General features: G+C 38.2%; 1 protein-coding gene across 1 annotated transcript in view; it reads left to right on the forward strand.

Annotated features, from left to right (window-relative positions):
* The first annotated feature begins 960 nt into the window (after window positions 1-960).
* The window catches only part of PRDM5 (PR/SET domain 5), a 79,994-nt gene continuing 63,812 nt past the window's right edge, over window positions 961-17,142 (forward strand). Inside the window, exons 1-3 of the mRNA XM_063310195.1 lie at window positions 961-1,157; window positions 2,759-2,842; window positions 13,322-13,444. Coding sequence (XP_063166265.1) covers window positions 1,065-1,157; window positions 2,759-2,842; window positions 13,322-13,444 — 300 coding nt within the window. The 5' untranslated portion in view covers window positions 961-1,064. The remainder of the gene's footprint in view (window positions 1,158-2,758; window positions 2,843-13,321; window positions 13,445-17,142) is intronic.

Genomic DNA, 17,142 nt, shown 5'->3' on the forward strand with positions numbered 1-17,142 from the left:
GATGTGTGGATTTCAACTCCCACAGTTTCCCAGCCAGCCATGGAGAATTGAAGTCCACATATCTTAAAGTTGCTAAGGTTGAAAAACATTGCTTTAAGCCTTCCCATGCACACTCTTGGCCACTCCACTCCCAATTCTTCCCAGTTTCACCCTTCTGATGCTCCTCCGCTGTAGATGAGGGACTTCATCTACATCACTACATCACCCTCTCTCCTTCTCTTCTTCATCCTAGAGCCGGGTTTCTCAACCAGGGTTCTGTGGAATCCCCATGCTGTCTGGAGAATTCTGGGAGTTGAAGTCCACACATCTTCAGGCAGCCAAGGTTGAGAAACACTGGTCTAGACTTAATGTTAAAGGTAATTATCATCAAGTTAATGATTCCTTTTAGGCATTTATACTTAATATATTTGTATTAATTGGATTGTTTGGGGGTTTTATATTTAGTTCATTTAATCACTATATTTAGTACTTTTTTCACTGTATAAGCATTATTTAAGGTTTCTTTTGTATTTCACAATTTTACTAAATTTACTTCTGCCTCTCGGATCAAAGAGGTTGAGCTAGCTCTCTGAACAGCAGCCTAAGAGTGTAAAACAATCAGCTCCTCGCAGTCGAATTAAAAGCACTGAGATAGAAACCATCTGATCCCTCCCTTGACACTTCGCTCTTGCAGTATTTAGCTGGTACTGAATATCCCTTTGCCCTTGACAGAAACAAAGAACTGCTCTGCTCCTAACTTGCCCGCCGGCTTTCTCAGTTCAGCGCCGGAATGGAATCTGCTTAATGGAATCTTAGCTCCCCCACCCCATCTCAGCTAACTTTCGGCCAATCGGAGCGGAGCTTTTCCGCGGGGTGGCAGAAGCCCCTGCCCAGCTGCACCGCCCTTACTTTCCAGAAGGCGGGGGCGGCGGCGGGGGGGTTCTAGCAAGAAGCGCTCCCTCATGGTTTCTTGGTTTCCTCCCTTTCCCCCCTTGCCTTTTCAATTACAATGCCTCTCGATTAGCCCACAAGTTTACAGCGGGAGGAGGTTACTACAATCCCTTCTCCCTTCCAGGTAGGGCAGAATGCTGGGCATGTACGTGCCGGACAGGTTCGCCCTGAAGTCATCTAAAATTCAAGACGGGATGGGGCTCTTTACGGCCCGGAGAGTGAAAAAGGTGGGTGATCCTTGTTATTGCCCCATTAAGGTGAGGAACACGCAGGGGAGGTAAGGCGCAAGCGAGGCTGGGGGGTGGACGGCGGGCAAACTTTTGTTTTTGAAATCTTTTTCAAGCGTCCCCCCCACCCCCACCCCGGTTAGTTCCCTGTATTGTGGGAACGCCTGCCACGTATTACAGACTGCCTCCCTGGCTCTGCCTGCAGTTCTAAGTTCAAAGTTTAGTCCCAACCCCTTCGTTTTTTGTCATTACTCATCCCACTTCCGTCTGCTTCTCAGTAATAAGTGCTGGTATTTCGCCCCCTGAAACTGAAACAGAACTGTTTCTTGCCTTTTTCTTTTTCTTACTTTTTAAAAAAGGAATCTTTTTGATGGACAAAAGTTAGGAGGGCCAGGGAGAAGCAACAGCTTAAAAGAATAACTCAATAGTTTTGAACCAATGTCCAGGAAGTTTAGATTTAGCTTGGAGCAGGAATGTTATTTGCATCATGCAAAGAAATTTCAAAGATGGATTGGGGCATTCAGCTGTTGACTCCCATTGCAAAGCGATCTGTTGTTCTATGTATTCTGAACCAATGGAAATTGGAAGCCAAAGCATCCTCTTTATGGAAAATATTCGGAATGATACTTGTGGAACTTGCTTCTTTGTTTCTCTTTCCCTTACTGCCTTGCATTCCTTGACCAAATTACCTTTTGATTCCCAGTTCATCTTTCTGCAAATCAAGATGTTCATACACTTGCATATACTAAGAACAGTACATCCTAGTTTGAGAGGAAACTATGCTGCTGCTGTTGCTGCATCTCCTCTCCTCCTCCTCTTGTATGTAACAGCCTGTACATTTTGTTAATCTAGTTGGACATAGACATCTTATTGGGAATAATACAGGAGTCTATGTACTGGTGGCACCAGTACCTATATTGGTGCTTCTGGCAGTCCAGAAGTATTGGCACTTTAGTTTCCAGAATTCCTAGTTGGCATAACTTTCAGGTGGGAATTTTGGAAGTTGCATTTGGCACATTTGGAAGCCAAGACTTAGAGTCAGTTGGTGGCAGTCAGTCTTGATCCAATATGAGCCAATTGTTTATTACAGACCTATTGGGCTGTTCACAGTATCATTAAAACTATACAGTAATTGTTAACAAATCATTCCCAAATGAGATTTATAATATTGATTGTAAGAGAGGCCTTAGTAATTCTGCTTGTGTAGGCTTCTACCATACTTCAAAGGTGCTATTTGGTCTGATTGGGAAAACAAAATTTTAAAAAGTTCACCAAACCCCAAACAAAGCATTAGATACTCTGCAGTATATCTTTTAATATTAGCTCAGGTGGAAGTTTTGTAGCAAGTGATTTAATTTGATATGGATGCTTAGAGAATGGGGGAGTGGGGTTATTCCCTCTTGCTTTGCACTGCGGTCCTGATATGAATTCACCTTTCCTTCCATAGCTGATAATTGAGCAAAAGAAGAAAGAGATTTTTGTTTTTGCCCATGTTACTTGTATTGTAAATTTAACATATATTTGACTTGAGGAATTAGCAGTACTTTTTCAGAGACGAACAAAAGATGCCAATTTTGTTTTGCCCATATTACTGTTGTTAGGGAGAAAAGTTTGGACCATTTGCAGGAGAAAAGCGAATGCCTCAGGAACTAGATGAAAACACAGACTGCAGGCTGATGTGGGAGGTAAGAATTCCTGCACTGTGTCTAGGAAATTATCTAAAGCATTATTTTGTAAGACTAGAGTGGCAGTTGCTTTGGGTCTTGAAATTATGAACATTGGGATATCTGCTGCTTCATCTTTCTCCTAATATTGTCATGATAGTGTATATTTTTTCAACACCAGCAAGGACAGATAAATATGAGACAGTACATAAACTTGGGTTATTTTAAAGTGCAGTAAGCCGGTTTAACAAACCCTAGTTTATACCATATTTAAACCATGGCTTAGCATGGTTTATTTACCCATTTAATGTATATTGTGCTAAAGTAGATTTTATGATGCAGAAGATGAGGACTTACAGTAGTGGCAGATGTTTAGCTCTCAGATGTCTATGCTGAAGAGGTAGCTAAGCAGCTACAAAGATGCTGGCGTACTCACCAAGACTAACCAGTTGTAAATATAATACAATTTATGTGTTTGTTTATTTAGTATATATTCATTCATTCATTCATAAAAAGAGATGAAAATCCATAAAAATGTAGAGCTATGATAATTAAGCATAATGAGGTGCTTGCTCAAGTAGTTGTTTTAAGATTAAGGCTGTGATTTCCTAAAGTGCCTGAGAGACTCCCAGAAGGTCATGAGCATATAAATTCCACCCACACCAATCCTTGTCTTCTCTGTTCCAGTGTTAATCATAGTGTTAAAGCTTCATCAACACTTTTACAACATATTTTTACCTGAAAATAATGAAAAGAATTAAATGTCATCAACATACTGATGACACATATTTCCAATTTCCTAAATAAATGCAGTCACCAGTTCCATAAAGGATGAAAGGAAAAAAAGTTTGGCACATCACAACATACCAGCCATCGGATAGACCAAATGTCCATAGCATTGTCTTCTTGAACTAGTAGAAGAAGATTCAAAGAAAAACCTTGCAAAGAATGCAACAAACCTATTGGGAAAATTTGCATTAGTTTGTAAAGGAAAGATGAGGTCATGGATTTGCCAGACAACCCTGTGTATTACACATAAAGGAATAAAGAGAAAGTGTTATGTTGGTTGACAAAATTATTTGTTGTCTTGAGTAAATAGACTTGAACCAGCCAGTGGTATCTAAAAAATTGCTTGCATTGACTTAATATAGACAGGATACCTAGCACTCATACATGAAATGTGTTTCAACATATTTCAGCTCACATATTTTACCTATTATCTGATTCCTTTCCAAATTTTACACTGTGATATTATTATGAATCACTATGAACATTTCTTGTATGTTGAAAACAGGCTATTGAAATCTATAATATCTAAGTAGCTGACAAGTCACAGTTGGATCTCTTTGTCACTGGCTGTAATTTACTTATTTAAAAAGTAATAATTGAAAACATTTATATTCTGTACATCCCTATAATTAGGATTATGGGACTGCTGTAATTCTGCAGTTGTAGGAACTTTCTGTTTACATTTGCAGAGACTGCTTGAAAGGATGCAAGAATGCATCTTGAAAACTTCAACTCTCATCTTTAAATACCCCAATGTTTTCTTAATAACATCTCAAAAGCTGGGAAAGGGTAATGCAGTCTTTCAGCAGTCAGAGGACCTAGTGTTCTCCCAGAATCATTAGATCCTTCTTTTAATATCCTTGTAACATGTTCTTGAAATAGAGAAAATCAAGCACAACCTGATAAGGATGATGTTAATTAACCATTTTGATTTTTCAGCCTCATAAGTGTATCACTGCTCATATTTCACTGCTCTTTGTTATCTAAATACTTTCATTTTGCTGAAAACTATGGGGTGTAATGAGAGCTAGAAGCAGAATAATTTTTTGCATGCTATAAATTGCTTATTGTCTGTTAAAGATGTGTAGTGCATTTATCTATGATACCTATTCAACAAATCATACACTTGGATTTTATCAGCCCTTTGATACAATTTCTTAACTTTTCTTTTCCCTGACCTAGTTTTGGGATCTAGCAGAGATTGCTGCATGCCACATTTTATGACTTTTTGAATGTTTGAACCTAAGCAGTTTATGTTTAGAGATGATGATCTGAATGTAAGAGTTGTAATATATTATAAGTCATGTTGTGAGCTCCAGGATTATCGCTAGGAGTATGTAAAGAAGAAATCAGGTGTCCAGGTTTATATAGATAGTCCCTCCAGAACTATGAAGACAACTTATATGTGTTTGCCAAGTTGGCATTTGCTACCTGGACAACAAATATTTGTTATTAATAAATTATTATAAGTACTATTATTATTTAGCCACATTGAGAGCATATTTCTATATTTGATTAGATATGTGCAAATACAGAAATAAAAGTATAGTTTTTTTTGAAATTATACCTTGCCAGGTAAACATTTAGGTAAGTAAACTTGAACTTAAGTTAAAAAAATAAGACCTAGATTTCAAAGTAGATTTGAATAGCAATAACAAACCCCATATCTGGTACTAGGGATATGTTGATCTGCAGCACAGACACTCTAAAGACTGATTATCACACTAGTTCTGTCTTAGTGTGATGAAGGAATAGCATAACCATTGTATAAATGTGATAGTATGTAATGATTTTACCATATTCACTTGAAAAGAGAGACTATTTCTTTATGACGTAAGTATCTGAGAACCATGTCTTACATTAGTTAAGAAGCTGCTGAAAATAAATGACTATCCAAAAGACATACATAATGAAAGCAAGAAGCTGAAACAGGGGCAAGAAGTGCTGCTACATGCTTGATGTGGACCAGGTTAAGCATACTGGACCGGTTTTCTCTTGTTGCCTTCTAGATGTAAAAGATGCTTCCCCTGTCCAGGGAGGTTTCCCATAAGAACTCTGCAAAATTAGGATTTTCAGTTTCTGAAAATTTCCATGGATAGAGAGGCTCTCTGTTGCAGACACTTACTGGTGTCCCTGTGTCTACCCAACTGGGCATCCTGGAGGGGTGCTGGTGGCCAAGGATAGCAGGTGCAGTGTCACTAACCATGTTCCACCCTCTTTATATGCGCATACTAAAGGTTGGGTCTTGGATTGCAAGAGCATGCCTTCCATCTTTCAGATGCTGACGCCTGTCTCCCACGCCTGTGCTGCCTGAGAAGAAAATCTGAAGTTTGTAAGACTTACTGCAGAGAAAGTATATGTAGGGTTCTTTGTACTTGCAGGTCAGCAAAAAGGTCTTGATTGGCCTATTTCCTTTGGCAGACAGAAAGAAAAACAAGCTTAGTATCTCAAGGATTTCTGTTATTTACAGTTAGAAAAGCAATTAAAAGATTTTGTTGATGGGGTATTTGTATGGAATCAGAAATAAAGTTCTTCATTACTTTACAGCATTATATTGCTATACCATGGGATAAGGCTATTATGTTGTAATATTTGGCCAATTGGCAAAATATTTCTTAAAGTTGATACTTGATTCTAAATACATAAGGTTTGATTTATGTCAGCAAGAGCCATTTGGGATTAGACAGCCAACTAACTATTACCACCATGTTTAATAGATTTTATGGAAACCAGCTTTACTATGAGAGCACTTTCTCAGTATTATGATGCATGAATTGTGCCTTAATAACACTCATGGAATAAGATGCCTCCTTAGTATCTGCCACATAATTGTGAACTCCATCTTTTTTAAAACTTGAACTGACCCTTTTGTGAAAGTATTGTGATGCTTTCACATTTGGCATGGCATTTTATAGTTGTAGAATAACTATATAAATATAGAAATATTATAATTTTTTTCCAAGTGCTACCCTAACAATTATTGCCTGTTTTAGAAAGTAGAAGGTACATTCAGGTTTTTTTTTTTTTCCTTGCTGCTTTTCCAGTGACAAAGAGGTTATGGTAATTTATTTATTTATTTTATTTATTATTCAAATTTTGTTACCGCCCATCTCCCCCAAAAGAGGGACTCTGGGCAGTAATGTAAGCTCTGAAGAGCTGATCAAGGATAGTGTTCTTGTAATATCAGTAAAGCTATTCATCAGCATAGAAATGCATATTTATGCAAGACCAAATGTTTTGGTCTTTTGGCAATAGGTTTTCCTTTAATTACCATCTTTTTATATATCTATGTTATTCGAAGTTGGTAAAATGAGTAACCAGCTTGCTGGGGAAAGTGATGACTGGGGAAGGCAATGGCAAACCACCCCGTTATAGTCTGCCAAGAAAACATCGCAAAAGTGGCATCCTCCCAAAGGGTCAGACGTGATTTGGTGCTTGCACAGGGGACCTTTCATCTTTTTTTATGTTATGCCAAGTCAAGAACTTTCATATGTGGGCAGCTGCGGTTAAAACAAAAATCTTGTACAAATTCAAACACCATAAGTTTTCAGACTCTTTTAAATGCTGGTATTCAAATGTCTGAATTTCTAGTACACATGTTGTTTTGTAAGAGACACATTGAATCATGTTTACCATTGGTAAATTATAAGACTTCTGTTTCTCTCCCATTCCAATTGATGTATTTAGCTGATTCAGTTGACCTAATTTGCACTCAAAGCATCCAGTATGTTCAATAGTAATCAGAGGTACAGGTTTTCTAGACAACAGTGAGATTCACCTCTAGTACCTAGAGAAAGAAGCAGCAATCTGGGGTTTTGACCATTCAAATGGAAACTACTTTCTGGCAAAGTTCTTTTGTAATATTCATTTGACATCAATTTGGGAGCCTTTAAGACAAGTGTTTTGTTCTAGAGAAAATTTAAGTTAGTTTCCTATTATTCTGTGATGATAACTAGAGCAGGCTATTTTATGCTGAATTTAAGCATATATATTTAGGATTAATCGAAGAGAATATTTGTAGTTCAGGGTTGAACTGTGGAGTCCTTGGTGCTACTGAAGATGTTGCCTAGTCTGGCAATGAAATGTCTGCAAGAAAACAATAAGGCTCAGAGACCACCAAGGACTCCATATTTAGGATTCTTGGAGTGAAAATTAGTTTCAGGTGCAGCTGCTCTCAGATGTTACAGACATGTGCTATGTTCAGACTCCCACACCCCATGAACCACCTTTCAGATACCAGATCTGAAGTTCTGTGCTGTCTAATGGGGTTTATGTTCTTATGGAAAAAATGACATCCAGATAGATTAATCCAAGATATGACTCTTAGCATTTGATATTGATTATATGTTTGGGAAATAGTGATCACATTAATAAGCATAGTATATAAATAAAGAAGTTGCATCCCTGTTACAATGATAAGTTTGGTCAGTGTTCATGGAAGAGCTCCTTCATGAATGAATGAAACAAGCAGTGAATTTAGCCTTCACTGGGATTTCAGCAGAATAAAAACCTTTTAAAATAATTTATCTTCACATGGAGTGAAGTTTAACTTTGAAATCATGATCCTTAAATCACTTCATTTGCTAAACTTTGTTGAAGTGAATACAGTTTTCTATCCCATCAGTTTCAAGATCAATGCAAGGCTAACGTTTAGCAGTACAAGGCTTCATATGTTATGCTTCAAAATTAAATTACAGTCTAGTCACGGAATATTTTTTCCTTGCTGTTTATATGGTAATGTAGTTTCTTGCAGTTCTTATTTAATAACCATCTACCAAATGGTCTTCAGAATTGCAAGCAATGTGTTTACTGAGTGCAGGAGAGGAGGGCATCTGTTTATCCTCATTGTTGTGCTGACATTTTTCCTGACTGGCTGCAAAGTATTTGACTTCAGTTCACATCCCTGTGTCAAGTAGTACAACAAAATACATTCCACTGTGTAATAGTTTTGGCCAAACTCAAATGCAATTTTATTTTACAGCCATAAGAAAGAGGAGAGTCATCAAGCAAGGTACCAACATGGCAATGAGCCATGTTGGGAAACACGCTCTCAAAAATCTTTGGTTTTTTCCCACCACTACAGTTAATTTTTATGCTACCCAAAACTTGGGGGGGGGGGGAGTTCCATTTTGCAACAAATAACTTCAAAGATCATGTATATTTTGGTTGGTAGATACAACTTCTTCAGAAGAATTTTGAACCTGACCATTAATATCATATATATGCCAGTTCTTAAAAATTTAACAGTTGGCATACTGAAGACAGTCTGAAGGAAAGTAGTCCAAATAGATGGAGCTAGATACCATAACAAATCAAATGGAGGAATGTTTATTTTTTAGATATCTAATTGCAAAGCAGAGATTGAAGTTAAAGAAATGAGGAACAAAGTAACATCAGTCTAACTTAATACTTTTTAGTTATTTTTGTATTATATTATCCTTATTTCTTAATAACACACTGGTGTTTCAGCACTTCCATCATTGAGGGTGACTTTGGTCCAATAGCAACAGCAAAAGAAGATTTGTCTTGTTTCATCCCAAAAAACCCCTCTACAACTAACATATGTGGGGAAAAAAGTACGTTAGTGATAATATTCTGCAAACAACAGTAGCGTTATATTTATTAGGCTGCTTACGTTTGAGAAATATAGAGGAAAATTTATATGTCAAAGAATAAATCAGATTGATTTGCATTTAAAAAAAGGTAGTCATGCAATTTATATATAACAATAACATAAAGAGAAAATGCATACAAGTTCTAGTTTTGTGAGGTTGTAAACAAAAATGGTAATGATTTTGTTTTATATTTTTTGCTTAATAATATATCTGCATAAATAGAATATTAATGGGCTACCAACAAAGCTAAGAAAATGTAAAATCCTAAATGGAGAAATTAACAATCATACCAGCTTCAGAAGTAATGAAACTGAATTAAAAATCATGAAGACATCCTATATTCTACTAAGTTCCATAGTGTTTTAAGCAACCTTGTTTTGTATTGGATTGTGGTCATAGTATTTTCCAAAAGAAGGTTCCAATTTCAATGATTTCATTACTTGTCTGCTTAGTATAATGTTCAATTTTGTGTACTCAGGCAGTCCCTTCAGGCTTTCAAACCTTTCATGTTGAAAAAACAGCATAACCTATGCTTTTGTGGAAATGTCAGCGTTTTTGAAACATGATCGTTTTAATTTCATCCATATTCACTGGCCTTGTTTGTCCACCCAAAGTCAAATATATCTAAAATAAAATGTATGGGGCATTTCCCCCCACAGTCCTATATAGATCCTATAAGTTGCTTTTCTATAGTTATCTCTTTAGTGAATAAATTCTTTGTAAAAAAATTCATAAGGTGTGGAGACTTAGTGCTTGCTAAACTTCCGAAGTTGCTCTTTTTCTCCCCCATAAAAAAAATATCATTTTAGGCTCTTTATTTTAGACATCATCATTGAAATAGCATCCTCAAATCTATAGTGTTTACCATTCCACAATCCCAGACAACTCAGCATTCTAACTGATACTGATGATAGTTGCAGCTGAAAACATTTGAAGTATACCAGGATTCCAGGTTGGGTAGGGCTACCAAATCTGGGGTACAAAAATCTGCATGACCGCTAGATGACAGCAAAGAGTTAGTCTTTCTTGTACCTCTTTGTTGGCATTTAGAGGTCATCTGGATTTTTTGAGCCCTGATCTAGTAGCCTAAAGTTAGAAATCAGCATAGTTAACATATTTACCTATACCTGAGAATTAAATATCTACCCACTATGACAATTACTGATGATTTTGATCCTACCAGATTTTTAAGAGTCTTTCAATTAAAAAAAATCTTACTAATAATATAGAAGTTAGCCTCATGTTTATTTTCAAATGTGCCTTTGGATCTCATCTATGTTGGAGGTCCCAGCAAATTTATCTATCTATCTATCTATCTATCTATCTATCTATCTATCTATCTATCTATCTATCTATCTAATTTATCCCTGCCCATCTCCTCCCATCGAGGGACTCTGGGCGGTTTACAACAATCGATTAAAAACCATGACCATAAATCAGCATGCCTCATTAGCATGTGGATAAGTTCACTCTAGGATGCAAATTCTTTATATGCTTCTGGAGGAAGCTATTTGTTGCCCCTCCCACATTCCTTATTTCACTTCCTCCTTCTTCACCATCTGAAAAGCAGCATGTGGCTGTAGCCCTTTCCATCTCTGGGAGCCATGCTTGGCCCTAGAGTGAGGAGGTTCCTCCTTTCTCCATGCAGCCTTCAGCAGCAATGCAGGCTGAGGGTCAACTAAGTTTAGGGACAGAAGAAGAACAAGAATCATCTTTTCCTGAATGACCAAATGAACCAACTGGACCAAATAAATGAGTAAGATATTCTTTTACTTACTTTTGAACCTACTTTGTCTACATGTGTAATTCTTTATGTTTGGGTGGGCTAAGTGTGTAAGATCAATAACCTATATTTCTCTAACATGCTCATTAATGCTATTTTAGATAATATTCTTTTTCTGTGCACATCTTTCGCTGTGTTAAGCTCTGCTCGATTTAGTGGCCCTAGCTGTCCACTAATGGCTTCAATCTAAACTACAGAGAAAGAAACTAAGTAAGATCATTAGAGCTGCACTGTGATTAAAATTAATTTACAAAAAGGGCTTTGGGAACATGAGAAGCAAATGTGGCATGTGTCCAACTTTAAAGCAGCACATATTTTTCTGGGACCACATGACAACCACAGCCACGGAATTCCTAGAAAAGATTCAGCTGCTTTAAAAAGTTGGAAACTGGTGCTCTGTTTCTGCTCTGCATGTCCCAAAGCATCTTTTCCAAATTATTTCCAAAGTTATACAGAACCCTAGAGAGTATTAGCTAAGGGAGTGGCCAGTTTCCCTGTTGATACTTCATGACTTTAAATGACAATCATGAAAGTCTACTAATTAATGCTGAAAGAGAGTGCTAAAAGATTCTGGGAAAATAAACTCTTATAGTGCAATCCTAAAAATATTTCCTCAGCTGTAATGAGATGTCAATGACATTTACTCCTAAGTACGAAAATGTAGGATTCCACAGCTTTTAAATGCTTCTTTTGATACAGTGTGGAGGATGAACCTGGACGTGGTATTAGGAAAAAACATGCAGAACTTCTAAGTTAGGATCTAACAAGTCAGATATAACAGGTTAAAAGAAATTCTCTACTTACCCCTTAACAACTCATGATGTGATTGTCATATGAACAGCTATGTGAAAATACATTCAATATGTTGATAAACAGCAGTGCTATCCTAAAAGTCTGTCTGATTCTGTACTTGGAATTGGGCAAAGAATGTGTGGTGAATATAATAGTCATCATTGCTTTTGTTGCTGTTAATTTTTAAACCGCCCAGAGTCCCTCCAGTGGGAGGAGATGGGCAGTGACAAATTTGATAAATAAAATAAAATTAAATTAAAAAATAAACAGTTATATCTTTTGCACATGGGTGATATTTTATCTCAGGTATTCTTTTCATTACAGAATTTGCGAAGGTATCATTCTACAAGTAGTCCTTTAATTATCAAATAAAGTTTATGAAATTTTCCCTTCCTATTAGAAATAGTTTTCTTTCTGCACATAGAAGGTGACTTAATGTATTCTGGGACTTCAGCCATATTTTTAACTGTGGCTAAGCAAATCATGGCTTAGTGGGTTATGTCTCTTCAGCTGATGTTTTCCTGAATGTCCCTATCTTACATTGCTATGTTACATTGCACAGCTACTTCTTGTAGGCCAGACTGTTCATGAGTTCACATGATCTATTGAATCTTAAAAAGGTATAAAAACACCCTGTATTTTTCCTAACATTTGCTCATTCCCATTGTAAGAAAATGCCATATATTTCAAAATGTGGCTTTAATGGATTGAGTTCTCTTTGTTCCTGAACAATTTGAATATTCATGATAAAGAGGGATAATATTTCAGAAATTACAGTCAAATGCATCACATTTCATTGCCACAGTTCATATTTGGTTTTTTGCTTTCCCAAGAGAAATGTAGGTAAAAGATATAAAATGAAAATACATAAAATATAATGTATTAATAGTCCATGCCATGTAATATTATTAAATCATGAATTTTCCTCTTTAGAGGCCCTTAAAAGAGGCTCAATTTTTACTTTGTAATATAAAATCATGAAGGTGTAAATTTTCAACCAGCAGCTGGAAAAATGAGGTAGTCACATGCTGTGAAGAACAATAAGATGTTGGTTTTGAAAGGCAAATGAAGGGGAATATGAGGAGCTGTAAGTGCTAATAGGAGCCCAGATGTGTTTACCTTTTTCTCAACTTATATTTGAAGTTGGGCAAACTGCCATTACTGCCAAGTTTCCTCATTTTCCTAAGCACAGAGCACTCCACGGTCATTCTCTGCAGTAAATCTAGCTCTGACAGTTGCTAATCCTTACTTTGGATTTTGGGACAGCCTGTTGTGTGAATTCAGCTTTGCGGTTTGTTAACCATTGTTTATGGCTTAGCATGATATTTGAACTCAGTTATTGTGACCTATGTAATAAATCATATTTTCAAATGATATGTGAATCCAGCCAGAGATTTACTTCTACTATCAAAGAGAACGATAAAATGAGAACTTTACGGTCTTAATTTTTGTAGTGTTATGTTTATATCTTCCTCTGCTTTTCAAAGCTTTAGCTTTGCTCAAATTTTATTGCCTTTTCAGGTTCGTGGAAACAAAGGTGAAGTGCTTTATGTTCTGGATGCTAGCAATCCAAGGCATTCTAACTGGTTGCGTTTTGTACATGAAGCACCATCTCAAGAACAAAAGAATCTGGCTGCTATCCAGGTAAATTTAGAGTCATTTTCGAGATGGGCAGTGGAAAAATATGATAGATAGATAGATAGATAGATAGATAGATAGATAGATAGATAGATAAATAACTGTACGAACGAATAAATAAATAAATAAATTTATTAAGTTCTTATTAGATTTCCAGTTCAGTCTTCCATGGCTACTCATTATTTGGTATAGCTTATCTTCGATAATTGAGCATAGGATGGTGGCCATAATCTGCTGAAGTCTTAGCACAGTGGTAGGCAACTAATGGTGGATGAACTGATTGTGTAGGACCACAGCTTGCATCATTTGTGGTGATTCCTGAATTCTGAGTGAGAATAATAATGCTTGGAATTGAATACCATTTTTAGGACCAGATTTTGAGAAATGGAATCCAATACCATTGTTCAGGCTATAAGTTTTCTGTCCCAGCCATATAGGATTTGATTTATTCTAGCAAATTGTTGTTTATTCGTTTAGTCGCTTCCGACTCTTCGTGACTTCATGGACCAGCCCACGCCAGAGCTTCCTGTCGGTCGTCAACACCCCCAGCTCCCCCAGGGACGAGTCCGTCACCTCTAGAATATCATCCATCCACCTTGCCCTTGGTCGGCCCCTCTTCCTTTTGCCCTCCACTCTCCCTAGCATCAGCATCTTCTCCAGGGTGTCCTGTCTTCTCATTATGTGGCCAAAGTATTTCAGTTTTGCCTTTAGTATCATTCCCTCAAGTGAGCAGTCTGGCTTTATCTCCTGGAGGATGGACTGGTTGGATCTTCTTGCAGTCCAAGGCACTCTCAGAATTTTCCTCCAACACCACAGTTCAAAAGCATCGATCTTCCTTCGCTCAGCCTTCCTTATGGTCCAGCTCTCGCAGCCATATGTTACTACAGGGAACACCATTGCTTTAACTATGCGGGCCTTTGTTGTCAGTGTGATGTCTCTGCTCTTAACTATTTTATCGAGATTTGTCATTGCTCTTCTCCCAAGGATTAAGCGTCTTCTGATTTCCTGACTGCAGTCAGCATCTGCAGTAATCTTTGCACCTAGAAATACAAAGTCTTTCACTGCTTCTACATTTTCTCCCTCTATTTGCCAGTTATCAATCAAGCTGGTTGCCATAATCTTGGTTTTTTTGAGGTTTAGCTGCAAACCAGCTTTTGCACTTTCTTCTTTCACCTTCATCATAAGGCTCCTCAGTTCCTCTTCACTTTCAGCCATCAAAGTGGTATCATCTGCATATCTGAGATTGTTAATGTTTCTTCCAGAGATTTTAACTCCAGCCTTGGATTCCTCAAGCCCAGCTTGTCGCATGATGTGTTCTGCGTACAAGTTGAATAGGTAGGGTGAGAGGATACAGCCCTGCCGTACTCCTTTCCCAATCTTAAACCAGTCCGTTGTTCCGTGGTCTGTTCTTACTGTTGCTACTTGGTCGTTATACAGATTCTTCAGGAGGCAGACAAGATGACTTGGTATCCCCATACCACTAAGAACTTGCCACAATTTGTTATGGTCCACACAGTCAAAGGCTTTAGAATAGTCAATAAAACAGAAATAGATGTTTTTCTGAAACTCCCTGGCTTTTTCCATTATCCAGCGGATATTGGCAATTTGGTCTCTAGTTCCTCTGCCTTTTCTAAACCCAGCTTGTACATCTGGCAATTCTCGCTCCATGAACTGCTGAAGTCTACCTTGCAGGATCTTGAGCATTACCTTACTGGCATGTGAAATGAGTGCCACTGTTCGATAGTTTGAACATTCTTTAGTGTTCCCCTTTTTTGGTATGGGGATATAAGTTGATTTTTTCCAGTCTGATGGCCATTCTTGTGTTTTCCAAATTTGCTGGCATATAGCATGCATTACCTTGACAGCATCATCTTGCAAGATTTTGAACAGTTCAGCTGGGATGCCGTCGTCTCCTGTTGCCTTGTTATTAGCAATGCTTCTTAAGGCCCACTCAACCTCACTCTTCAGGATGTCTGGCTCTAGCTCACCGACCACACCGTCAAAGCTATCCCCGATATTGTTATCCTTCCTATACAGGTTTTCTGTATATTCTTGCCACCTTTTCTTGATCTCTTCTTCTTCTGTTAGGTCCTTGCCATCTTTGTTTTTGATCATACCCATTTTTGCCTGGAATTTACCTCCAATGTTTCTAATTTTCTGGAAGAGGTCTCTTGTCCTTCCTATTCTATTGTCTTCTTCCACTTCCGCGCATTGCTTGTTTAAAAATAATTCCTTATCTCTTCTGGCTAACCTCTGGAATTTTGCATTTAATTGGGCATATCTCCCCCTATCACTGTTGCCTTTTGCTTTCCTTCTTTCTTGGGCTACTTCTAGTGTCTCAGCAGACAGCCATTTTGCCTTCTTGGTTTTCTCTTTCTTTGGGATGTATTTTGTTGCCGCCTCCTGAACAATGCTGCCAACTTCTGTCCAGAGTTCTTCCGGGACCCTATCTACTAAGTCCAGTCCCTTAAATCGATTCTTCACCTCCACTGCATATTCCTTAGGAATATTAGTGAGCTCATATCTAGCTGATCTGTGGGTCTTCCCTAATCTCTTTAGTCTGATCCTAAATTGTGCAAGAAGAAGTTCGTGATCTGAACTACAGTCAGCTCCAGGCCTTGTTTTTACCGACTGTACAGATGTCCGCCACCTTTGGCTGCAAAGGATGTAGTCAATCTGATTTCGGTGTTGTCCATCTGGTGAAGTCCATGTATAAAGCCGTCTCTTAGGTTGTTGGAAGAGAGTGTTTGTTATGCAGAGTGAATTGTCTTGGCAAAATTCTATCAGCCTGTGTCCTGCTTCGTTTTGTTCTCCCAGGCCATACTTACCTGTAATTCGAGGTGTCATTTGACTGCCCACCTTAGCATTCCAGTCTCCTGTGATGAAAATAACATCTCTTTTAGGCGTGTTGTCCAGTAGGTGCTGCAGATCCTCATAGAACTGCTCTACTTCAGCTTCTTCAGCATTTGTGGTTGGGGCGTATATTTGGATCACTGTGATGTTAGATGGCTTGCCCTGAATTCGAATTGAGATCATTCTGTCGTTTTTTGGGTTGTATCCAAGCACTGCTTTAGCCACTTTACTATTAATTATGAAGGCTACTCCATTTCTTCTGTGGTCCTCTTGTCCGCAGTAGTAGATCTGGTGGTCATTTGATGTGAAGTGGCCCATTCCAGTCCATTTCAGTTCACTGACGCCCAGAATGTCTATCTTTAATCTTGACATCTCACCAATAACCACATCCAATTTGCCCTGGCTCATAGATCTTACATTCCAGGTTCCAATGGTGTGTTGATCCTTAGAACATCGGATTCGCCGTTCACCACCAGCACCGTCGGCCGCTAGCCGTCCTTTCGGCTTTGAGCTAGCTGCGTCATCACGTCTGGGGCTAGTTGAGCTCATCCTCTGTTCCTCCCCAGTAGCATTTTGACCATCTTCCGACCTGGGGGTCTCATCTTCCGATGGTATACCGACATATCTCTGGTTGTACTGATCCATTTAGTTTTCACGGCAAGAATACTGAGGTGGGTTGCCATTACCTTCCCCAGGGATCGCATTTAGTCTGACCTCTCTGTCATGACCTTCCCGTCTTGGGTGGCCCTTCACGGTTTAGCTCATGGCATCATTGAGGTGCTCAAGCTCCAGCACCACGACAAGGTAACGATCCTTTGCTGAAGATTCTAGCAAATAGGGATAAATTAAAC

The sequence above is a fragment of the Candoia aspera genome, chromosome 8 (assembly GCF_035149785.1).
Source record: "Candoia aspera isolate rCanAsp1 chromosome 8, rCanAsp1.hap2, whole genome shotgun sequence".
NCBI classification, from domain to species: domain Eukaryota; kingdom Metazoa; phylum Chordata; class Lepidosauria; order Squamata; family Boidae; genus Candoia; species Candoia aspera.